The sequence below is a fragment of the Boleophthalmus pectinirostris genome, unplaced genomic scaffold (assembly GCF_026225935.1).
Source record: "Boleophthalmus pectinirostris isolate CB_2022bp ecotype Guang Dong unplaced genomic scaffold, ASM2622593v1 HiC_scaffold_18, whole genome shotgun sequence".
Taxonomy (NCBI): domain Eukaryota; kingdom Metazoa; phylum Chordata; class Actinopteri; order Gobiiformes; family Gobiidae; genus Boleophthalmus; species Boleophthalmus pectinirostris.
The window spans coordinates 3,967,713-3,993,786 of record NW_026571133.1 but is presented as its reverse complement, the minus strand read 5'-3'; the positions used below and the strand labels follow the sequence as shown (position 1 = coordinate 3,993,786).

General features: G+C 39.3%; 1 protein-coding gene across 1 annotated transcript in view; it reads left to right on the top strand.

Moving 5' to 3' along the window:
- LOC110165438 (ELKS/Rab6-interacting/CAST family member 1-like) overlaps positions 1 to 26,074 on the top strand; it is a 467,498-nt gene that overhangs the window by 9,798 nt on the left and 431,626 nt on the right. The window contains exons 2-5 of the mRNA XM_055153860.1: positions 11,838 to 12,609; positions 15,059 to 15,363; positions 23,136 to 23,213; positions 24,621 to 24,776. Coding sequence (XP_055009835.1) covers positions 12,390 to 12,609; positions 15,059 to 15,363; positions 23,136 to 23,213; positions 24,621 to 24,776 — 759 coding nt within the window. The 5' untranslated portion in view covers positions 11,838 to 12,389. The remainder of the gene's footprint in view (positions 1 to 11,837; positions 12,610 to 15,058; positions 15,364 to 23,135; positions 23,214 to 24,620; positions 24,777 to 26,074) is intronic.

Genomic DNA, 26,074 nt, shown 5'->3' with positions numbered 1-26,074 from the left:
TCTCTCTCTCTCTCCAGGTGTGTGTTTTGGCCCAAGGATACAGAGTCCAGATGGTCCTGATTTACATGTATCTGTGGATCTGAGGAACTGACAGCTTCACCTCCTCCAAGTAGCTTATAAAAAATAACCTGAGATCCAGAATACACACTTCTTCAGTAGTTTACGAACTCGCTTGATCCGTCAAATCAAAACAAACCTGGCTGCTTACGAGTAGAGCCCGACCGATATATCAGCTGGCCGATATTATCAGCCAATATGGGCACCTGGAGACATATTGGCTATCAGCCGATATGCTTGCTGATATGGGCCGATATTTCACGTGGGCATGTTATACCTCGTTATAAAGCTTAGACTCTCTACATTCTGTTCATTTAATCCAATCTACAGACAGATAAATGTCCTAATATGTGGCTCCGCATCAGTATTTATCTGCGGTGTAATTTGTCTGTGTCCCTACTGTCCCTGAACACACCACAGAGTGACGTCACTTCACTCGCGTGTGTTTGTTTACACCCACAGCCGTGCGCAACATTGAGATTATTTTCTTTTTCGGACAATCGGTTTGAGTCTGGATTAAAAGGACATTTATTAGTGCAGACTTGTGATGTGAGGAGGAGCCTGTGTGAGCGGTGAGTGTTGGAAATACATCGACTTTGAAGCTAGTTTAGGTTTTGTTAGCAATTAGCTGCTGTAGCTCCCACACATAAACAGGCTGTTTTCTATTGGTCTGTTGTAAAGTGACTACATTGGTCGTATATTTGTTACTGGACCAGCATTGATATGTAAATGAGCTGTGAATAGACGTGTGAATGATCCACATTTATGCATATAATTAACTACCGCGGTGCGCAGCATTTACGGCTAAAGGCTAATAGCGATAGTTTACTAGCTAGGAGTTATGGGTCGGTCGCGATTGAAGCGGCTCTTAGAGCGAACAACAGGAGCCTGCTTCTTATTGGGAGCCGTGTTTTCTCTTTTTTCTCTCACTTTTTCTCTTCATGCCGCATGTAGACCCATAGTTTGACAGCAGCAGCGGCTGAAAACGAAACTTTCAGAAATCTGCGTGTGCATAGGATAAAAAAAAAAGTGCATATTTGGCTGCAGTTCAGCATAAAATGAATAAACCAGGACTAAACTTGGGCTCGAGTGCAGGAGAGAGATAGAAACCGAGTCCCGACACTCAGTCCTGGTTCAGTTCTGGTTTAGTCCTGCTTGCAACAAAACAATCTCGAGTCCCTTGGGAGCCGAAAGAGCCAGTTGCTTTAGTGAGCCGAGCCAAAAGAGCCGGTTCTCCAAAAAAAAAAAAAAAAACTGGAATACCCATCACTAGTAGCTAGAATGTGATGCAAAAATGCCATTAGGCCAATCTACTGTCTGTAAATATGATGTAAAGAGTCAAAATAACAATAAATGTTGCCTAAATAAACCCAATTTAGAATCCACTAGAGCCAAACCTAAGTTTTTTAATCAATTCAAGATTTACAGTGAATTTTTACATCACTAAATATATCGGTGGTTATATCGGCTATCGGCAGCTCCAACTCCCATTATATCGGTTTCATATCGGCCACAACAAAATCCATATCGGTCGGGCTCTACTTACGAGTAGGCACACAAAATTTTTTATCATGTGTTTCTTTGCAATTTCCTGGGAAATTTTGGGTTATTTTCTGTAACATTTAAGCTGTAAAAGGTTTAATAAATCACTTCTACGACACAAACTAATTAAGAAAGGGTTTAATTCTACTGTTTATTTATTGCAGTTCATGATTTTCCATCAATTTTGTACATTTAGAATATTTTTTTTTATGTCAGTGGGATAAAACCATAAAATATTACCGTATTTTCCACACTATAGGGTGCTCTGGATTATAAAGTGCACTGTTATTGAATGGTCTATTTTACATATAAACCGCACCGGACTATAAGGCGCATTAAACGAAACACAACAGTTAGATAAGTCAGTCAAACTTTATTTAAAATGTTCACAATAACTCTCAACTTTACTCAATTGTAACGTGTAAAAACATACTGGCTGAGACTCTAAATTGTTAAGTGTATTCACAATAACTCATGATTGTTCAAACAGTTGGGCGATTACGGCGTCCAGCACGTCCGCATCCCTCTCGTCATTATCAGAGTCAGTGTGGTTACTGTTCCCTGGCAGTTCAGTGATGATTCTGGTCTTGGTTAAAGCTCAGACCACAGTTGATACTGATCCTTAGCCCGGGCGTCCGCGATCCGTTGATAGATTGTGGCGTAAGTCGCTCGGTGCTGTCTCTCTGTCTTGGTGAATGTGTGTTCTCCTTCTCTCATCCACTGCTTCCACGCAGCTCGCACTTTCACTTTATAACAGCCTTGAGTTTAAACTGGGCGTTGTGAGTGTGTTTCTTGACAGGTGCATTTTGATATTAAAAGGAATCACAGTATGTATTACTCCGCGATGCTCCTGACTACGGGAGCCGTAATGCTGCAAGTGGTGCGGCTTTGTAGTTTACTAAAGTCGTACTAAGACACCCCAATAAATTCATATATAAGGCGCTCAGGATTATAAGGCGCACAGTCATTTTTTGATTAAATTAAAGACTTTTAAATGCGCCCTATAGTGCGGAAAATACGTTATTGTTTATCGTCTGTATCGGTAGTCGACTAACCCTGCACAGTGTTGAGGTTTGTGCAAAATCCAAAGATGAAGCGACCAAAACAATCAAAACAAACACGGTGACACAACAGAAGTACTTCAAACTAGGGGTGTAACGATATCCAAGTCTTACAATATCGTATATCGTCACGGTATGAACCTCACGGTACGATATTTATTGCGCTATCGTGGGAAAGCTCACGATATGACTGGGAGGCTCACGATGAGGGATGTAACAATATCCAAATCTCTCGGTACGATATTTTCACGATATACATCTCTCGGTACGATATTTATTGCGATATTTTGTGGAGGCCAAGCAGCTAAAACTGTGAATATGTGACTTTTTTGTCTTAAAATGCCTTGATTTAAGATTTAATCCAAAGAACTAAAACTTAAAAGTGCTTAGAACTGTTATTTCTTCTTGTAGTCTGCACTGAAATGGAGCAAAGGATCATGGTCTATGTAGTTCTCTGTCACTGCTGCACCATAACTCTTAATTTAAGCAAAGACACTTGTAATTCGATATATTGTGATGGTCCACGATATTATTGTGAGAACTTTGACGATATAACATCACGATATTTCTGTTATTGTTACATCATTTCTTACAGACTGTTTAGTTTGTGTAAAAACTTGCAGAAGGTGAGTGTTTTGTGTGCGTTTGTGGACAGGGAACATGTCTGTGCTTTTCTCGCAACTGGATTTAACTAAAGTTCAGACTTGTCCTGCTGTTGTGACGCTTTGACCAATCAGATTTCAAATAATCGTCATGATGTTCTGCACTTTCTGATCTTTTTTAGAAAGCCATTACAGGTTGATAATGTGTAGAACTTAATTCAGAGTGACACACAAAAATCAGTATGACGTGAGGCAGGTTAACAGTCAACTAAAGAAATTCCTGGTCGACTAAAGACGTGTCCTGCTGAGCGATTAGTCAGCTAAAGAGAGGGCGTGGCAAAAGCTCGCAAAAATGTATCTGGCCCAAACTGCACTCACGAGAATACAGTAGAGTAGAGGACACCTGTGTGGGGGAGTTCATGTAAGAACAGCTATTTATGTGGAAGAAAGTACTGGGAAAGTATGTGTTTGTATGAAGATAAATTAAACTTGTGAATCTTAGACAAACTTTAGACAAACTTTATTGATCCACAAGGGAAAATAATCCAACCTTTTACATAAAAATACCAAAAATACAAATTCTTTAACTGATTCACTCACTCTTTAACTTCTTTCTGCTGTTGTCCCACATAAATCCTTATAATCTAAACCAAAATTAAAAACTGGGATTAAGTCGTGGGCAAGACTTAATATTTATTGAAAAATTTAAACAACATCTGCGTGTTTTCTCTTCTTTTGAGATATGTAACGTTAAACCTTTTCTTATTAAAATAAATGTTTAATGATAGTTTTGCGTAAACACTGAATCCAGAAGAAGCAGAATATAAAATAATAACAACATTTTAAATAAATAATGTCTCTATAGTCTATCTGTAGCCAGTGGGCAGCTCTGATACATTTTTGATGTGATCTCACGGGCCAAATTTGGCTCCCGGGCCTGAATTTGACAGGTCTGATCTAAAACAAGAGGTGCATGTGGTTGTCTGTCTGATGTATGTTTTTTTAGAATAGTATTTCAACACTGTAACTCTAACTAATATCTGTTTTAATTTATTTTTGGTCAGTTTATCTATATACACTGAATTTGTGTTTTAGTATTTCCACCAACCTGCTCAAGGACCACAACAAGCCCCGGGGTTTCAAAATGAACGCACATTCAAGTCAGTGGGTCGAGTTCAATGTCACATGACTCCAGATTCGCCTTTAGCCCGGCGAGGTTCTTCCGGTGGCTCTGGGATGATTGAGCATGTGCAGTAGTGCTCGTTTCTCCTGCGGACAAGCAACAAGCGCATGTACGGAGCGCGGTCTCGTTTATCATGTGATCACTTTGACCAATCCCAACGAGAGGAGCTAGAGCGGAACAGAACGATTATAAATCATTTTTTAAGACAACTGAAGAATTTTAAGCTAAGAAAAAGTGTATCATCTAAAAATAGGTAAAAATCGCTGACAGTTTTCAAAGTTGTAGGTGCCCGGTCAGACGAACACGAGCAGTTTGTGATTACATTGCGCTCTGAGAAAAAACCTTTCTCAGCGCAGGGGATTTTTTCTGCTCAATTACTGTATTTTTTGGACTACAACTCGCTCCGAAGTATGAGTCGCACCATCCAAAAAATGTGTAATGAAGAAGAAAAAAAATATATAAGTCGCACTTTTTGGGGGAAATTTATTTGATAAAATCAGAGACCAGGAACTGACATTTCATCTTAAAAGGCAAGTTCTAATAATAACAATAGAACAGAGAACAACAGACTGTTAACGTCACATATGAACAGTTCTTCAGATAAACTATAACATAAACAACAGAACAGAACAAGTTTAACAAACTCTCCATCTCACTCCAAATCACTAAATCCATTCAATTCTTCATCCTCGGTGTCACTTCTGAACAACTCCTTGACCTCCGGAGGTAAACAGACGCCGCTTCCTCTTCTGTGTCGCTGTCGTCAGTTCTAGTTAGAATTATTCCGGCCTTTCTGAATCCCGACAGGATGGTTTCAGTTGTTTTAAATTGTTCAGTGGTACAGAAGTAATGGTGCGACTGACACGATACAGACAGGACAGTGGCTCTTTCTGCAGGAGACATGCGCAGTAGAGTACGAAGTGACAGTGGTACAGGAGGAACAGGAGCAGCAGATACTGACACACAAGACTAGAGCCTCTTGCGACTGTCGGTGTGAAAATTTTAACATATAAGTTGCATTAGAGTCGCAGGGCCACCTAAACCATGAAAAAAAGTGCAACTTTTAGTCCAAAAAATACGGTACCAGTGAGTGGACACTACGTCAACTGGAGGAAACGACAAGCAGCAATACTCTATCCAATTATTTTAATATATCCATGGATTACTACTCTACTCCTCTGACTTCTGTATTATTTAATGTTTTGTTGTGCACTGTCCCTGTACAAATAAAAAGTATACCATACTATAATCTAAATTAAATGATTAGTCACAGCGTAACAACATTTGATGACCCCCCTTGTTTCCTTAATGACGTGTTTTGACACCTCCGCTATATCACTAAAGACGTGATTTGACAACCATTAGAAACGGTTCCTATTTTTAACGTGTAAACAGAGGCTGCGATGAGTTGAATAAGTTAAATGGAAAAAACACAGGTGTACAACAGGTAAAAACAGGTGTACACTTGGCTATACTGTATCTGATGATATGAAATCTGCTTAAATACTTTGACAAATATATTCAAATGTTTTATTTTTTTATGAATATAGTATTCAGAACATGCAAATATCAGATGCAGAAAGTAGTTTTTTATTTTCGATTTTGCACCTGACCAGGTAAACTCTCATTTTCAGTGATCTGTTATAAACCTGGGTCCAGTCAAGTGGTAACGGAGGGAAACAGGGGCAGATTTTTGACATTCAAATGTCTCTTATTCAGAAACTAGAGGGACTATTGAAATAAGTAAAGTATCAGAATGTAGGAAAGAGTTACACTCCAACAGGGTCAAGTTAAACCTGTGATATTCTTTCAAGTTGTTGACAAAAAATTAAAAAACTCATGTCGGTAACGGAGGGAATGAAATATGCAGCACTTTTTGGGCAATAAATCCAAACAGTGATAACTCTTGGTTCTCACTTACATATCCTTAACAAACTGGTTTGAATATTTGCTTCATATAGTTTTCTACCATATGGTACAAGATTAGGTTGAAAAACCTCTTACTTTTTGAGTATTGAGATTTTTTATTAATAAAGGTCATGGTAACGGAGGGAAAAGTAACGGAGGGAAAATTGTGCAAACAAGTAGAAGGTGCATGATTTTACATCATTTGTCACTTTTTTCTTCTGAATACTTTAATATTACTTCAAAATGAAAGGAAACTATTTCTATAAAATATGTCAGTCCTTCCAAGCAAATTTTTATCATTTTAAATACGTTTTTTTGAAAAATCATGTACCTTCATCAACAGTTCAAAGATCGAATAACACAAGATTTATTTACATGATTTGCAGGTCTTTGAAATTTTGGAAATAATTTTTGTTCCATGTTTCATACATGGTCTGTTTAAAACGTATGTAACTTTAGAACCAAAAATGGTACAGAAAAAGGTCAACAGTTTCATAAACTAGAGTACATATGTATCTGTTCAATACATTTTTATATCAGATGCATTAACTTGAATTTTTGGCCTTGCTGTTTACTTCTGCTTGACCGGGCCCACCTGTAAATGAGTTGAATCACATTTAAACATCAACAAATGAAGGGTTCAGAGTCTAAAGTTTCCGGAGATACCAAATATGTCTGTGTTTCAATTAATTTCATGAGTGTGAAAATCATTTATAATCACTCATTGACGTCTGTTTTCTTAAGGGTGAAAGTGTTTATTGAGTAAATGACTAAATCCCTACAGCTCCCACTAACAAGTAATGATCACCCCGGGGGTCATGTGTCCACTTCCCACCCCATGACCTCACCGTCTCCATGGAAACGCAGATAGCGAGCGAGCGGCGGACGAGGCTCCGTCTGCGGTCAGCTGGTCTGCACAGCTGTGTGGATTTAACGGACTGAATCTGAGACAGGAGCCGGCCCCCACCGCACTCCTCTCCGCTCCGAGTCCAACCAAAGTCTGTTTACTGAAGATATTTGAACTTTAAACCCAACGCGCACGCCGTCTGTTTTCAGTCAGTGTCCGGCTCCGCTCTGTTCTCAGGCCAGGCACGTCAGATAAGAAAGAATTAAAGTCCTAAAGAATCTACGACGATAATGTACTTTTAAGACTCTCAGATTATCTCAAGATGTTGACTCTTACTATATATATTTTTTTTCTAAATGCAAGACAAAACAACTGAAGATGAATGAATAAGAAGACAGGAATACGAAAACGATAAAAAACAAACTCAAGTCTCAAGGAAAATGTACTTTAAAGGTCTTATATTACGCAAAATTGACTCTTGTGAGCTTTAAGTCATGTTATAATGTTGTTTCCTCGTCAAAAACAAACCTGGAGGTGTTTTTTATTTAAGTAACTCTTTATTATTAGTCTGTTTACATCTCCAAAGCTTAAAATATCATGAAGCGGTAGTTTTCAAGTTGACAGCTACAGTACATTTTACCTTTCGTTGAGTAGAAATTGGCAATTCCAAGGCTGAAATCATCCAAATGGTTCTGGTGAAGGTGTATGGGGTTTAAAAGAGTAAATACACTGTATTAGCAGATGACATTGGCAGGTGTACTACATAAAAAGTCGGGTATAGACTAGTTACAGAAGATCTAGTTCGGTTCTGGGAGGGAAGTGAGACCAGGAGACAGTAATATGGTGCAGGATGTGAGCTGTATTAAATGGATAGACAGACAGACGGGATATTTACAGTATATACAAATTTTTACAATATTTACACAATTATTCAAAGTTCAGTTCTGTGTGGTAGGTGGTTGGAGGTAGGAAAGTTTATAGTCTGAGCAATTAGTGAGTGGGAGGTTGACCGAGTCCTGTTTGGCAATTGCTGTGTAAGTGTTGTGTGGGGAGCAGGTTACTGTGCCTCCTGCCGCACTCCAGAAGGTGGTGGTGGTTGTAAGTCTTTAGGCTCGGGGCCTTGGGCAGCTCACCGTTGGGTTCTGCCGGAACATGGGGTGGACGGACCGACGAGTGGAGAGTATAGTCAGCTGGGTATCATTAAGAAGCTGCCGATACGATACATACCTCGATACATAGGCCACGATACGATACATATCTCGATACAGTGAGCTTTCGATTCAATACGATACATTTCAAATCGATTCGATACAGTTCAATAAAAATAAAGGCTAAATCATGTCTGTGATACTAAAAGTCTTTGTTAAACCACTTTTTGTGCGAAGTTTATATGAAACACAAACATTTTAATTATCAAAACTGTGAAAATGTCAAATGTGTCACATAAAAAAAGTTTCCTTCCTCTAAGGCCGGGCGTACACTGTGCGATTTTTGACCCTTTTTGAGCCGATTTTTCGCTCGTGCGACTGTTTTGGGGATCGGGCCGAGTTTTGGCTTCATCGTGTGTCGTGCTTCGTGTAGTTTACATGGGGTAAAGAGAACCGATTAATGACTCACGACCAGCTCCCGATCGACATTCGTAGGTCGCAAGAAAATCAAACTTGTTTGAAATCCAGTCGCCTCTCGTGAAGGATTTCGCTCTGTTGAAGTTGTTCCACAAAACCGATTTGCCAGAATCTGGCAGACTGCACATGCGCGGACGCAGAAGTGGCTCAGCATTGTGTCTCCGCACATCTGTGGTTTTCTAATTCCGTGGTTTTCTTCTTCGTGGTTTTCTACTTCCGGAACAACAACTTTGACAACTCCGGTCGTTATGTGAACGTACAGTGTGAGCAGGCAAGTCGCATCCGAGCATCGGTTCGTTCAGTGTGAGAACATGATTCATGAGCTGTGAACTGTTAAACCCTGTGATTTGGTCGTACAGTTTAAGCTGGGGCTGAGTGACACGACCAGAAAATATCGCACAGTGTACGCCCGGCATAAACAAGCACCAAAACTGTAGCTGTAACAAAATAATTGAGTAAAATATACCAAAAAAATCTCTTGGTGATATATCGATACAGCAACCCACAATATCAATACAGTATCATCACATTAAGCGATACGATATATCAATATTTCAATATTTTTGCACACCCCTAATGTTTGATGGATGGATGAAGGAGGAAGGAAGAAGGAAGGAGGAACCTGGCCAGTTCCCTCTGTTTTTCATGCACATATACAATAACACTTTGCTTCAAACAAACGGCAGAGGCGCCGGAGGAGCAGCTCCTTGCAGGCGTCACCACACACACCGCCCGCCGTATGTGGAGCGCGCCATATTTAAAAGGAAGTAATTCCCGCGGAGGCCCAGTAGGAACTCTCGCGAGAACACTACTAGTTTTATTTCTATTTCAGACCGCAGGCAGAGAGGTGCGGAGAAACCCCGAAAATCACCCGGGTTACAACATCACAAGGTGGAACAGAGTGTTGAGAGAAGAACTCAGCCTAAATATGCAGAATTTGTGTGTTAAAACATGTGAGAATGAAACGAAAACACAACTCCAGGTCTGTTTGTGATGAGGAAACAACTAGCGGTGTGCAAAAATATCAAAATATCAATATATCGTATTGTTTAATGTGATGATACAGTATTGATATCTTGGGCTGCTGTATCGATGCATCGCCAAGAGTATTTTTTGTTTCTTGTTTAGTGGAAGGACACTTGTTGTGACACATTTGACATTTTCACTGTTTTGAGGGTTAAAAATTGGTGTGTTTCATTTTCCCTTTGCTGAAAAAGTGGTTTAACAAAGACTTTTAGTATCACAGCCATGATTTAGCCTTTATTATTTACTGAACCGTATCGAATCGTATCAAATCGAAAGTGCACTGTATCGTGATATGTATCGTATCAACTTCTTAACGATACCCAGCCCTAGAAACAACATTATAACAAAGCTCAGATAACAGCGTAATAAGGGCTCTTGATGAAAATGTTGATAGTTGACAATTTCTTTTCCTAAATGCAAGACAAAAATACAGTTAATAAAACAATACAATTCTATTTAAATAAAAATTTTTTATCAATTATACACAAATACAATACGATAAATATATATATAAAAATCTTAAATCCTCAATAAAAACATGATACAACAAATTTAAAACAAAGAATACAAAGGAATAATCTTTTTTGTCCTGTGAATGAGACTTTTTTTGTAGTATCGATACTAGATACTTTTGTAGAGTTTCGATACTAGTTTCAGTATCAATTAAAATCTGATTTTTGATACTTTTGACTACACTTCTTATTTGTTTTCATGGTGTTAAATAGTGTTAGGAGTAACGCGTTATAAAAGTAACGAATTACTGTAACATGTTGCTTTTTGCTGTAACGCAGTATTGTGGCGTTACAGGGAAAAAATATATATATTTTACTCGGTACAAATGTGAGTAACGTGCGTCACAATGCTTTTTTAACCTGGATTGAAGTGGTGGGTTTTTCGTTTTTCTTCATACAAATTCACTAAAATCACCGCGATATCAGCAGCGGTGAAACGCCAGAGATCCGCCCACGTAGACCGTCAGGTGATCGCAGGCAAAAGGACCGGCACAGAACTCCGCGCTCCACGGGTGCTTCCAAGTTCTAGTCCAAGATTAGTCCTGGTTTAGACCTGGTTTAATCCTGGTTTAGACCTGGTTTAGTTTTGGTTTAGACCTGGTTTAGTCTTGGTTCAGTTCTGGTTTAGACCTGGTTTGGTCCAGGTTCAGCTCTGGTTTAGTCCTAGTTAATCCTGGTTTAGCCCTAGTTTAGTCCTGATTCAGTCATGGTTCAGCTCTGGTTTAGTCTTAGTTTAGACCTGGTTCAGTTCTGGTTCAGTGCTGGTTTAATTCTGGTTTAGACCTGGTTTAGACCTGGTTCAGTCCAGGTTCAGATCTGGTTTAGTCCTGGTTCAGTCCTGGTTCAGTCCTGGTTTAGTCCTGGTTCAACCCTGGTTTAGTCCTGGTTCAGTCCTGGTTTAGTCCTAGGTTTAGTCCTGGTTCAGTCCTGGTTTAGACCTGTTTAGTCCTGGTTTAGTCCTGGTTTTAGTCCTGGTTCAGTCCTGGTTCAGTCCTGGTTCAGTCCTGGTTTAGTCCTGGTTTAGACCTAGTTTAGTCCTGATTCAATCATGGTTCAGCTCTGGTTTAGTCTTGGTTTAGACCTGGTTTAGTCCTGGTTTAGTCCTGGTTCAGTCCTGGTTCAGTCCTGGTTTAGTCCTGGTTCAGTCCTGGTTTAGTCCCGGTTCAGTCCTCGGTTCAGTCCTGGTTTAGTCCTGGTTTAGTCCTGGTTTCTTGGTTTAGTCCATATACAGCGCAAAAGTTCAGCATCTTCGCAGTTATTTTGGTGAGAGTAATTTTAAAAGTGTTGCAATAGTAAAGTAACGCCTCACATTTTAAACCATAAATAAATAACACATTACAGTTTTAATGTAACTTGCCCAACAGTGGTGTTAAATAGAAGATGGAGAACAAACACATGACCTAATTTTGACTGTAAAATGCACCACTTTCTGCAAATTTCATCCTAATTGTGCTTCTTCTTTGTTTCCTTTTAGATAATCTCGTCATCCCCTGCTCTGTGGATTAACGCCCCTTATCTGGAATTACAAACAAAACTCATGGATTACCAGGAGACTGTTGAAAAGGCGACTCTAACAACTGTGCCAACACTACGTCAGCTCGACAGTCTGTCTCAACTGGGCGGGTTTTGAGCTTTTTTTTTTTTTTAGAATTTCTTTTTGTTTTGATTTCACAGTTTTTGAGACACTTTTTGGACTTTCAGAAACTGGATTGGAAAACTGAAATTGAGTCAGAATTGCAATTTGGGTGATCGCTATTCGCAAATATAGAAAAAGCAACAGTTGTATTGTTTTTTGCCAACTAAATATCTTATCTAACCCTGCAGTTTAGACGTCTACATGTTCTGAAATGCACGGGAATCTTCTATTATCTTCTCAAATTTTGTTCTAAGATTGCAAAAAAGAACATTTAATCACAGTTGCAATTTGACTTTGCGCCAAAATCCTTCAGGCCTTTTTGTTTTGGACCGTCTAACGATTCTCAGGACGATATATGCATTTAAACTTTGAACTTTTTTGACCGCCACGATGTATGGAAGTTCTCGCTCCGTGTCCAAGCTGGACGTGGTCGGATCCAACGGGAACGGGTCAGCGTCCGGCAGCCCCGGTCGCTCCCCTCGCCTCCCGCGCTCTCCGCGAATGGCCCATCGGAGAAGCAGCGGGAACATGTCGACGAGCGGACTCACCGGCTCCGGAAAAACCCTGTCTATGGAGAATATACAGTCTATAAATGCAGCTTATGCAACAGGTGGGTGAGTCAGATGAGACGCGTTAAAAATCAGGTATTAAAAGAGACGGAGATGCAATAACAGAAAAGTTTGGACACACTCTCTCATTAAAGTTATTTTTTTTCTCTTTGTTTACTTTTTTCTACATTTTATACACATACAGAAGAAAAATACATGAAAACAAATATAAGAAGCAAGAAAAAAGTTGATCTAAAAGTTAATAATTGGATTTTTTGTGGCCGATATGATAACGATAAAATGAGAGTGGGAGGTGCCAATAGTCGATATAAAATACGATATATTTCATGATGTAAAAATTTACAGTAAATCTTTAATTGATTATAAAACTTAGGTCTGGCTCTACTGGAGTTTAAATTGGGTTTATTTAGGCGACATTTATAATTATTCTGCCTCTTTACATTATATTTGAAGACAGTAGGTCGGCCTAATGGCATTTTTGTATCACATTCTAGCCAGTAAAGTAATAAGTAAACTATCACTTTCAGCCTTCAGCGATAATGAAATATATGTGTAAATACCGATCATTCACACCTCTGTTCACAGCTCATTTACAGATCAGTGCAGGTCCAGTCACGTGTCGACAGCCACTATAGTCACTTTACACTAGGCCGATGTAAGAAAACAGGTTGTTTATGTGTGGGAGCTACAGCAGCTAAACTCTAACCAATGAGAAAGAACCAAAAGTAGCTTCAAAACCAACACATCTGTAACATTCACCGCTCATACAGGCTCCTCTCAGATCACAAGTCTTCATCATCACAAGTCTACGGCATCACAGACACAAAGTACAGCAGATAAATATTGATGCAGCGCCACATATTTGGACATTTATCTGTCTGTAAATTGAATTTAAATTGACATAATATAGAGAGTCTAAGATTTATAATAATGAGGTATAACATGCCCACGTGGATTATCGGCCCATATCGGAAAGATTTAGGCCAAAAGATGATATGTCTCCAAGTGCCCATGGTCTATGTAGTTCCCGCTGTCTTTTTTTTTTTAGCTGTTGCTGCACCATAACTCTTAATTTAAGCAAAGAGACTTGTAATTCGATATATTGTGATGTTCCACGATATTATTGTGAGAACTTTGACGATACAACAGTTATTGTTACATTCCTAGCTGTTTACATCAATCTAATTTTTTTTGTTTTGTTGAGTTTTCAGACTATCTATACCACTATTACGCTGCTATAAATCTTTTTGGCAGTGTAGCTGATGATAATGTCAGTATATTTGTTTTCATGGTAATAAGTGAGAAAATTATTATTTTATTTGTTCAAATATTTAAGATGTGTCAGAATACCACAGTTAATAATTTTATATTTTATTTGTGAAAATCTTTACCTTTAAGTTGTGTGACCTTTTACCTTGCCCCGGAAGTAAACAAAGAGAGAGAAAAAGAGAAAAGACGACAGAGAAAAACACAGAAAAATGTGTAAAGAAAAAGATGTCAAAATAAAAGACACACTACTTAACTACTGCTGGTGATGAATAGGCGAACACAGTAAAGTAAAGTTTTCAATTCTGCATTCATTTAAATCAGGGGTGTCAAACTCATTTTGGTCCGGGGGCCGTATCCAACCGACTTTGATCTCAAAGGGGCCGGATCAGAAAACTCATGTCATATAAACCCCAAAAATAACAATACGTTTAAATATTTGTGCAGAGAAACACAAATCTATTACAGAAATCTTTTTTAATTGATGAACTCTTTCTTTTACAAAATATTATAATATTATGAACAACCTGAAACTTTAAGAAAAATGTAATTTCAACACAATGTTTTAACACGAACTTGTATGTAAACAGGAATAAGTAAATGTTTTCTTGGAAAATCCTGCACTCGGCTCCACTTTTCTCATTTTTGACATTTTTCTGATGAGGATGTCACGGTCGACAGTCAAAACGATCGTCCTTTAAGAGCGTTTGGAAAGAGACAAGTCTTCATTTGTGCTGCTCTGGTGGGAGGGGCCACGTACAGAGACTCTGGAGACGCTGCTGTGATAAACACCACAGAAAATTAACAATATTTTAATAGAAAATATAATTACAATATTTTAGTAGAAAGTCAGCTGAGGGCCAGATTAAAGGTCTTGGAGGGCCGGATCTGGCCCCTGGGCCTTATGTTTGACACCTGTGATTTAAAGATATTTATGCAAACCTAAGCTTTTTTCTGTGTGTATCTTTATTTTGGTTTTCACGGTGTTTCAATGTGTTGACGGAGTTGAAGATTACTGACAATAAATATTGACACACATGATCGTCAGTACGGAGAGTGAAGTCCTTTTTGCGAAGAAAACCGGGGTAGCTACAGGCAGTGTTTGCTATTGTGCGCACTGTGTCACCATAGTAACTGCTGAAAATTTCACCAATAGAGATACATGTAGAACACCCCTTGCCGTGACGTCGCTGCGAAGTATCAACGCTCTTCACTTCTCCGCAGGCGGGCCCATGTATTTCACCGATTCCGCCGAGGACCCGGTGGATCTCGGGAGCCTGAGCAGCGGACTGAACCCGTCGCTCCCGAAAAGCACCATGACGCTGGGCAGGGCGGGTGCCAGGGTGCCCTACGGGGTGAGGGCGGCGGTGATGGGCAGCAGTCCCAATATAAACAGTGGAGGAGGTGGAGGCGGAGGCGGAGGAGGAGGAGGAGGAGGAGCTCTGGTCCCCACAGACGCCATCGCTTTTGGGTCGGATCTGCAGAGCCAGCCCCCTCAGCCCTCCACCGTGCCACACTCCATGAGACAGGTGAGTGAAACCTTTCTGTCTCCATGGAGATGTTTTTATAGATGTTATTGCTTTGCCTGGAATGTTACAGTATGGCATTACACATCCACAAGCCAAGGACCCCCGTTGCGAAATTAAATTGCAGTCTGTCGTGATTTCAAGTTGCAAAACATTTCACATTTCCCATATTACACCATTTTCTGGTCTATGTTATAATGTTGTTCCCATTGTTTCTTCTTTTTTTCTGCAGTATTTTCCTTGATAAATCTACAAAATAACACATTTCTTAGATCTTGTCACATCTCTGTACTCTAACTAACAATAAATGTGTATGTAGACGCTTTGTTTTACATACAGGTACATCTAAAAACAAAATATCACGAGGTTTGACTTTCTGAAATTAGAGATAAAAATATGAAACTTTTTTTTTTTAGATGTATGGTATAGGCAGTGTTGGGGAGTAACAGATTACATGTACCGGAGTTCAGTAATCAGAGTACAAATTATGAGTAACTGTATTCAGTTACAGTTACTGTTTCAGTGAGTGGTAATTGGATTACAGTTACTTTGTTGAAGTAAATGGATTACACAGAGGGATTTTCCTGTTTTCACATTTTGGGATATATCCCGTTTTTTTTTTTTCCCAGTAATTCCACTCATTGCCAGAAAATAAACCAGGTCTAAACTAGATCTAAACCAGGTCTAAACCAGGACTAAACCAGAACTAAACCAGGTCTAAACCAGGATTAAAACAGGACTAAAACAGATCTAAACCAGGACTAAACCAGGATTAAAACAGGACTAAACCAGGACTAAACCAGGTCTAAACCAGGATTAAAACAGGACTAAAACAGGACTAAACCAGGACTAAAACAGGATTAAACCAGGACTAAACCAGGACTAAAACAGGACTAAACCAGGACTAAACCAGGATTAAAACAGGTCTAAACCAGGACTAAAACAGGACTAAACCAGGACTAAAACAGGATTAAACCAGGACTAAACCAGGACTAAAACAGGACTAAAACAGACTAAACCAGGACTAAACCAGGACTAAAACAGGACTAAACCAGGTCTAAACCAGGACTAAACCAGGATTAAAACAGGTCTAAAACCAGGACTAAACCAGGACTAAAACAGGACTAAAACAGGACTAAACCAGGACTAAAACCAGGACTAAACCAGGACTAAACCAGGACTAAAACCAGGACTAAACCAGGACTAAAACCAGGTCTAAACCAGGATTAAACAGGACTAAAACAGGACTAAACTAGATTTAAGACAGGTCTAAAACAGGTCTAAAACAGGTCTAAACCAGGACTAAACCAGGACTAAAACCAGGATTAAACCAGGACAAAAACCAGGTCTAAACCAGGACTAAATCATGCTTGCGTGGACGTGTCTCCTCGTCTTCTATAAATAATATTTTTAATTTGGTTAAATAAAGTCTGGGCTTTTTATTTTCTTTTAACAGACAAAACATGTTATCTTATGTTACAATTTCCTCGTCTTTGCTTCTCTACAGTAAATCAAGTAATCCAAAGTATTCAGATTACGTTACTCTTCTTAAGTAATTTAATGGATTACGTTACAAACTACATTTTGGGGTATGTAATCTGTAATCTGCAGGGGAATACATTTTAAAAGTCACCTTCCCAACACTGGATATAGGAGAGTATTAACATATATAAGTTAAATCAAATGTCAGTGTTATTCTGTACCAGTGAGGTTTTAAATGCCTGAACGATACATAATACAGGAGATCCCTCTCTCTCTCTAAAGATTTTATGTTTTTCTGAAGTCGTCCTCTAAATAAAATAAGAGCCATGCGGACCAGATACACAGGCCTTGCTTCCCACTGTCTCTGCAGCATTAGTCACTGCTCCACTGTACAATATCACCATTCTTACCACACAAACAACCACACAAACAACCACACAAACAACCACACAAACAACCACACAAACAACCACACAAACAACACACCAACACACAACAACCACACAAACAACCAACAACACACACAACACAACCACACAACAACCACAACAACCACACGAACAACCACACAACACACACAAACAACAACACACAACAACCACACAAACAACACACACAAACAACCACACAACAAACACAAACAACACACAAACAACACACACAAACAACCACACACAAACAACCTCACAAACAACACACACAACAACAACAACAACACAACACAAACAACCACACAACAACCACACAAACAACACACAAACAACCACACAAACAACCACACAAACAACCACAACAACCACACAAACACACACAAACAACCACAACAACAACCACACAACAAACAACCACACAACAACCACACAAACAACCACACAAACAACACACAAACAACACAAACAACACAAACAACACACAAACAACCACACAAACAACCACACAAACCACACACAACACACACAAACAACCACACAACAACCACACAAACACAAACAAACAAACAACCACAACAACCACACAAACAACCACACAAACAACCACACAAACAAACAACCTCACAAACAACACAACAACCACACAAACAAACAACACACAAACAACACACAACAACACACAACAACCACACAAACACACACACAACACAACAACCACACAACACAAACAACCACAACAACAACAACAAACAACCACACAACACACAAACAACCACACAAACAACCACACAACAACCACACAACACAACCACAAACAACCACACAAACAACACACAAAACACAACCCACTCACAAACAACACACAACAACAACAACACAACAAACAACCAGACAAACAACCACACAAACAACCTCACAACAACCACAACAACACAAACAACCATCACAAACAACCACAAACAACAACACACAAACAACCACAAACACAACAACACACAAACAACACACAAACAACACACACAAACAACCACACAAAACAACCCACACAAACAACACAACAACACAAACAACCTCACAAACAACCTCACAAACAACCACACAAACAACCACACAAACAACCCACAAACAACCACACAAACAACCACACAACAAACAACCACACAAAACAACCACACAAACAACCTCACAAACAACCTCACAAACAACACAAACAACACACAACAACCACACAAACAACCACACAACCACACACACAAACAACCACACAAAACAACAATCACAAACAACCAACACACACAAACAACCTCACAAACAACAACTCAACAAACAACCACACAAACAACCACACACAACACAACCTCACAAACAACCTCACAAACAACCACACACAACAACCACACAAACAACCTCACAAACAACCTCACAACAAACAACCACACAAACAACCACACAAAACAACCACACAAACAACACACACAACAACCACAACAACACACAACAACCTCACAAACAACACACACAAAACACACACAAACAACCACACAAACAACCACACAAACAACCACACAAACAACACACAAACAACACCACACAAACAACCACACAAACAACACACAACAACACACAAACAACCACACAAACAACCACACAAACAACCACACAAACAACCTCACAAACAACCACACAAACAACACACACACACAAACAACACACAACAACACACACAAACAACCACACAAAACAACACCAAAACAACACACAAACAACACACAACCACACAAACAACCTCACACAAACAACCACACAAACAAACCACACAAACAACACACAAACAACCACACAAACAACCACACAAACAACCACAAACAACCACACAAACAACCTCACAAACAACCACACAAACAACCACACAAACAAACAACCACACAAACAACCACACAAACAACCACAACAACACACAAACAACCACACAAACAACAACAAACTCACAAAACAACCAAACAAACAACCACACACAACACACAACAACCACACAAACAAACAACCACACAAACAACCACAAACACACAAACACACACACAACACAAACACCACACAAACAACCACAAACAACCACACAAACAACCACACAAACAACCACACAACAAACAACACACAAACAACCACACAAACAACACACAACAACACAAACAAACAAACAACACACAAACAACCTCACAACAACAACCTCACAAACAACCACACAAACAACCACACAAAACAACCTCACAAACAACAACCACACAAACAACCACACAAACAACCACACAAACAACCACACAAACAACACACAACAACCTCACAAACAACACACACGAACAACCTCACAACAACCACACGAACAACCACACAAACAAAACCACACAACCAACAAACAACCACACAAACAACCACACAAACAAACAACACACAAACAACCACACAAACACAACAACTCACAACACAACAACACACAACAACCAACCACACAAACAAAACATCACAAACACAACAAACAACACACAAACAACCACACAAACAACCACACAAACAACCACAAACAAACACCACACAAACAACAACACAAACACAACCCACACAAACACCACACAAACAACCTCACAAACAACCACACAAACAACCTCACAAACAACCACAAACAACCAACAAACAAACAACCACACAACCACACAACACAACCACAACAAACACAAACACCACAAACAACCACAAAACAACACACAAACCACACAAACAACCACACAAACAACACACAACAACCTCACAAACAACCACACAAACAACCACACAAACAACCACACAAACACAACACAACACACAACACCACAAAACCAACATCACACAAACAACACACAAACAACCACACAACACACAACAACACACAAAACAACCACACAAACAACCACACAAACAACCACACAAACAACCACACAAACAACCACACAAACAACCACACACAACCACACAAACAACCTCACAAACAACCACACAAACAACCACACAAACAACCACACAAACAACCACACAAACAACCACACAAACAACCACACAGCAAGACTTAGACCAACTTCACTTTATTGATCCACAAGGGAAATTACTTGGACACAGTAGCTCACACTAGGGATGGGCATGATTAGTCGATTAATCGATAATTGATCATTAAGAATTTCATCGATTACGTTCATTTTAATCGACAAACCGAATGTAGGTTGCTGTGTGTAGTGTGACTAAACAAGTCTGTACATGTGTCTCTGCATCAGAAGGAGCGAGACACAAACAGTGGGTCAGTCTGCAACGTACTGAAGCACAAATGTGTATTTAACGATGATTTGTACAAGAAATTCCACACTTTCCGTTGCGTTCGGGACAAGTGTGAGTCCATGTGCACAGTGTATAAAGCAGCACATATGTTTCTGTGTCCAGTGGGAAAAAGTTTTACGAGGTGAGAGTCGCTCAATGTCGATGACGAGTCCCCACCTCCCTCCCCCCGTACGGTGTCCTGGTTTTGACAAACGCAAATCTGGTCACACTAACCTGTATTCACCTGAGTCGTGTCTTTTAATCCAACAGAAATTGAACCACATCAGCGACACAAGAGCTGTAGTTTTATCTTCGCTTAGTTTATGCAAATTAGCGATGCGGTTTTAAGTTTAGTTTCTGTGAAACTTGCGCAAAACTGAATTAAACACATTATAACGTCAAACGGGCTGATGTGGCTCTAGAGTCGTTACGGTTTATATGTCGTAAAGTTGAATTTATTTATGCAGATTAGTAGTGCAGATAGTAATAATAATGATGATCATTTTAATATAAAAACGTTAATGATTAATCGATAATCGATCGTTAATTCTTCCGACGATCGATTAAGAAAATTTCATCGAATGCCCGTCCCTAGCTCACACATCACAATATATTATAAAAACAAAGAGAAAACATGTAAATGATAATAATTAATTCTAAATAAGTAGCAAAAATAGCAAAGGACTGTTGTCAAAATCAGCACAATTGTATAAGTGTATGTAAGAAATAAGTAGTAAAAATATCTCAGCTGTATACAAGAGGTCGTAAGGAAAACAGTGCAAAGATGATAAGGTGAGTTGTTGTACAGTTATATGCAAGAGTTACTGACGAGGTATTATGCCAGATTGACTTTCTGGAGCCTTCTGCCATTTTATAATGTTGTTCCCTCATCAAAAACAGGCCTGAAAAGGTCTGACATGTCATAAAAGCATGTTTGAGCAGTGTTGGGGAGTAACAGATTACATGTACCAGAGTTATGTAATCAGAGTACAAATTATGAGTAACTGTATTCAGTTACAGTTACTGTTTCAGTGAGTGGTAATTGGATTACAGTTACTTTGTTAAAATAAATGGATTACACAGAGGTATGTTCCTGTTTTCACATTTTGGGCTATATCCCTTTTTTATTTAATTTTTTCTTTCCGTAATTCCACTCATTGCCGGAAACTAAACCAGGCTAAAAACTAAAACCAGGTCTAAACTAGATCTAAACCAGGTAAACCAGGTCTAAACTAAAACCAGGTCTAAAACCAGGTTTAAACTAGGAACTCTAAACCAGGTCTAAAACTAACTCTAAACTAGATCTAAACCAGTACTAAAACCAGGTCTAAACCAGGTCTAAACCAGGACTAAAACGGGTCTAAAACAAGGACTACAACAGGATTTAACAGGACTAAAGCTGCGTGGACGTGTCTCCTCATCTTCTATCAATAATATTTTTAATTTGGTTCAGTAAAATTTGGGCTTTTCTTTTTCTTTTAGCAAACAAAACATTTTATGTTACGATTTCCTCGTCTTTGCTTCTCTACAGCAAATCAAGTAATCCAAAGTATTCAGATTACATTACTCACTTTAAGTAATTTAATGGATTCTGTTACAAACTACATTTTAGGGTATGTAATCTGTAATCTGTAGGGGAATACATTTTAACAGTAACCTTCCCAACACTGTGTTTGAGGTATTTAGTGATCTCTTTCAGGCTCTTTTTGAACCCTCCTTAGTTAACTGTATGATTAATAATGACAGTAATAATACATTTTTATTTATATTTTGCTTTTCTAGGCACTCAGAGATGCCGTACAAAGAATACAATGAAGAGTACTTATAAAAACAACTTAATCAGACAAAATATAAAAATATAGGCATGTTAATAAAAGCAGGTTAGACATTAAAAGCAGTTGGAAATAGAAATAGAGGTTTTGAGCAGTTTTTGTTCCAGGCTCCGCCCACAAGCCTACGTCACCCATGTTGTGACTGCGTTCTGAAGGGGGAGCGACTTAGCAATGAGAGTAAAAGGAAAAACTTGATAAAAAAACACGTATAAAACATGTTAATACGTTGTTTTTGACGACTGAAGCATTTTCAAAACGGCAAACGGTAATATTGTGATCTAAATATGTTATGTCTTAGCACTCCTTAGCTACACATAAAATGGCTCAGCTTTATTTTTATTTATTTATGTATTTATTTAAATGAATTAACATGTTTTTGGATTCTTGTTGTAATCTTTAGTCTCTTACAAGTCCAGTAAATTGGCTTATTTCACATGATTTGGGTCCAAACTACAATTAACTTTTTTCCTTTTTCAAAATACTACAAATTATCAAATGATAAAAATATAATAATAATAATAAAGACACTCAAAGACGCTTTTCAGAACACACATTAAAACAGTCAAATACAGCAAAGATAAAACAGTGAAAAATGATGTTGACATACACTCGCAGAAACAGTGGTCTAGCAGAACTGTACTGTACATAAATATTTTGATAAAACCGATGTAACACATTATTTCACTTCCAGGTCAGAGACGGAGCCATGACGGACCTTCAGACGCAGCTCAGAGAAGTGCTGAGAGAAAACGAACTCCTCCGTAGAGACGTAAGGAAGTTTCACGCACAAACTGGAATTTTTATGTATGTAGGTTTTTCAAGTTGCCCTCGTATTCAAGTGTGTCATGAATTCACAATCTCAGATGGAGGAAAGGGGTCAGTATAACTCCATGAGCTATGTTTGAAGCAAATATCAAAAATGGTTGGCTTCTCTTGTGGCTGACCAGCTGACACACTGAGCAGGTTTTAAAACCTTCCTTTGCTCAATAATTTGATCAACAGTGAAGTGCAGCTTGTGCAAGTGCAGAAGTTGAGGACTGTTGGATTGACTGATTTGAGCAATTTGTTTTTCCCGTATTCATGAAGATCCCACATGGAGATAGCTATTTTAACTGACTCGCTCTGAAATGATACTTGAACTCCTCCATTTGAGGGAGAGCGTGTGATTGACAGGTGGATCGGTGCAGTGTCGGCAGTGATGCGGTCGCTGTATCGGACCTTTGTGGTGAAGAGGGAGCTGAGCCAAAGGGCAAAGCTGTGAATTTGCCGGTCAGTCTTCGTTCCTCCCCTCACCTATGGTCATGAGCTCTGGGTAATGACCGAAAGGACAAGATCACGGATACAAGCGTCTGAAATGAGTTTCCTCCGCAGGGTGGCTGGGTGCTCCCTTAGAGATAGGGTGAGGAGCTCAGTCACACGGGAGGAGCTCGGAGTAGAGCCGCTGCTCCTCCACGTTAAGAGGAGCAGCTGAGGTGGCTCCGGCAGCTGTTCTGAATGCCTCGTGGGCGTCTCCCTCGGGAGGTGTTCCACGCATGTCCCACCGGGAGGAGGCTCCTGGGAAGACCCAGGACACGCTGCAGGGACTATGATTCTTTACTGGCCTTGTACTAGCTAGAGGAAGTGTCTGGGGTGAGGGAAGTCTGGGAGTCCATGCTTAGACTACTGGCTCCGTGACCTGGCCCCAGATAAGTGAAAGAAAATGGATAGATGGAGCTCTGAAATGTTACAGACTTTTTCTCCACCAAATATGGCAGAAGACGAAACACTTTGAGGGAATCTCTCGTCTCATCACAGAAACAACAGAGTGGAGTGAAAGTGAGGCTTAAGGAGAGGCTTTCCTGTTGTGTGTTCAGACTTCACCTGTCGCCCCCTGGAGGCTTCTGTGATGCTCCAGATCACAGAGGAGGCACTTTTGTCCTGAGGGCTGTTCTCCTCCTCAAGCTGCCCTAACACTGACCCTACCTATTGAGCTGCACTTAGACTTTAATTTGAGTTTTTCTATTACTACTGTATGCTACTGCTCAGTGTGGGACGAATAAAGTGATATTGATTGATTGAAAACAAATAGCGAGAGGCAACGATCTTAAATGATCCGGGCTTTGAATATGATGTACACTGAACACAGTTTAATGTACCTGTATTATTATTATTATTATTATGGTTTCTTTCTTTGCAGCTGGAGGCGAAAGAGTCTAAGCTGAGTTCCTCCATGAACTCCATAAAAACCTTCTGGAGTCCCGAGCTGAAGAAGGAGAGAGCTCTGAGGAAAGACGAAGGCACCAAGATCTCTGTGTGGAAGGAGCAGTACAGAGTGGTGCAGGACGAAAACCAGGTACAGCAAAATACAGTTTACAGTTTCGTGTTGAAGTACGCATGACAGGCTTTGATGATTCTCTAAATTATGTTTTTTTAGTGGTATAATACCGGCTTTAAATATAAATTTCAGTTTTATATAAATCATGAAGCAGTTTGTGAAGAAAAGTTGAAAGAATTGTTGAAAAAATATAAGAAGAAGAGAGAGTCCCACACTGACAGAATTTACACACAACACATTTTTCTTATACTTTAAACATTATTTCAGCAAAATAAAGGTGTTTTCTTACATTTTTATTTGTTAAATAATAATGGATGTGTAGATCAGAGGAGTTTTGGCCCAGTGTTCAGCATTGTTGATATAAGTAACAGTTGTAGAATTCCCTTGCATAATGTCACGATTTCTAACCAGGGAGTAAAATTCAAAACCTTAAAAACTGCTAATTTAGTGAAATGAGTACCTTATTTTTCAGACTATAAGGCGCATTTAAAATCCTTTAATCTTCTCAAAAATCGACAATGCACCTTATGTAGTAATTCTCGTTGTGCTTATCAGTCAATCACACTTTATTTATAGATCGCTTTTCACACAAAAAATGCAACACAAAGCGACGATTCTCTAAATTTACTGACTTTGAACCAATTTAATGTGGTACACGGCGTTCAAAAATTTGTCAAAATGTTTTAGTGGGACTTTGGTAAGCTACGAAGCCGCGCCGGTGAATGGATTTTCAGAGCATTATGGCGACCGTAGTCAGGAGCCTCGCGGAGTAAGAGCGAGCGAGTTGGTTTTTTTCAGTGCTTATAGTTCATGCAAATTAGCCATGTGGTTTCGTTCGAGTTTTGTTTGTGTAAAGCATAAACAAATGTGCACAAAGCTACATTAAACACATTATTACTGTATATTAGTGTATATTTGAGTCGTCCTCCCCCGGGCGAGTTACTCAATGATCTGCCGATGGATCGTGGTTGTCTGGGCTAAGGATCAGTCTCAAGTGTCTCCGTTTGTTTCGCTTAATTCGCCTTATAATCCGGTGCAATTTATGTATGAAAATAGACTTCAACATTATTGATATTGCGCCTTATAGTCGGAAAATTACAATAGTCTAATCTGTCATAGGCACTTTCACTTGGGCTTCACAGTAGAGACTTTAGCAACATACTGTCATTGTGTCCTTGGGCAAGACATCCAAGCCCCCTCTCCCCCATTGTCTGTGTACACTGGTGTATCAGTCTGTGTTTGAATGGATGTAACATATTTTCCGCACTATAGGGCGCACTGAAAAGCCTTTAATTTCATCAAGAGTGCTTTATAAT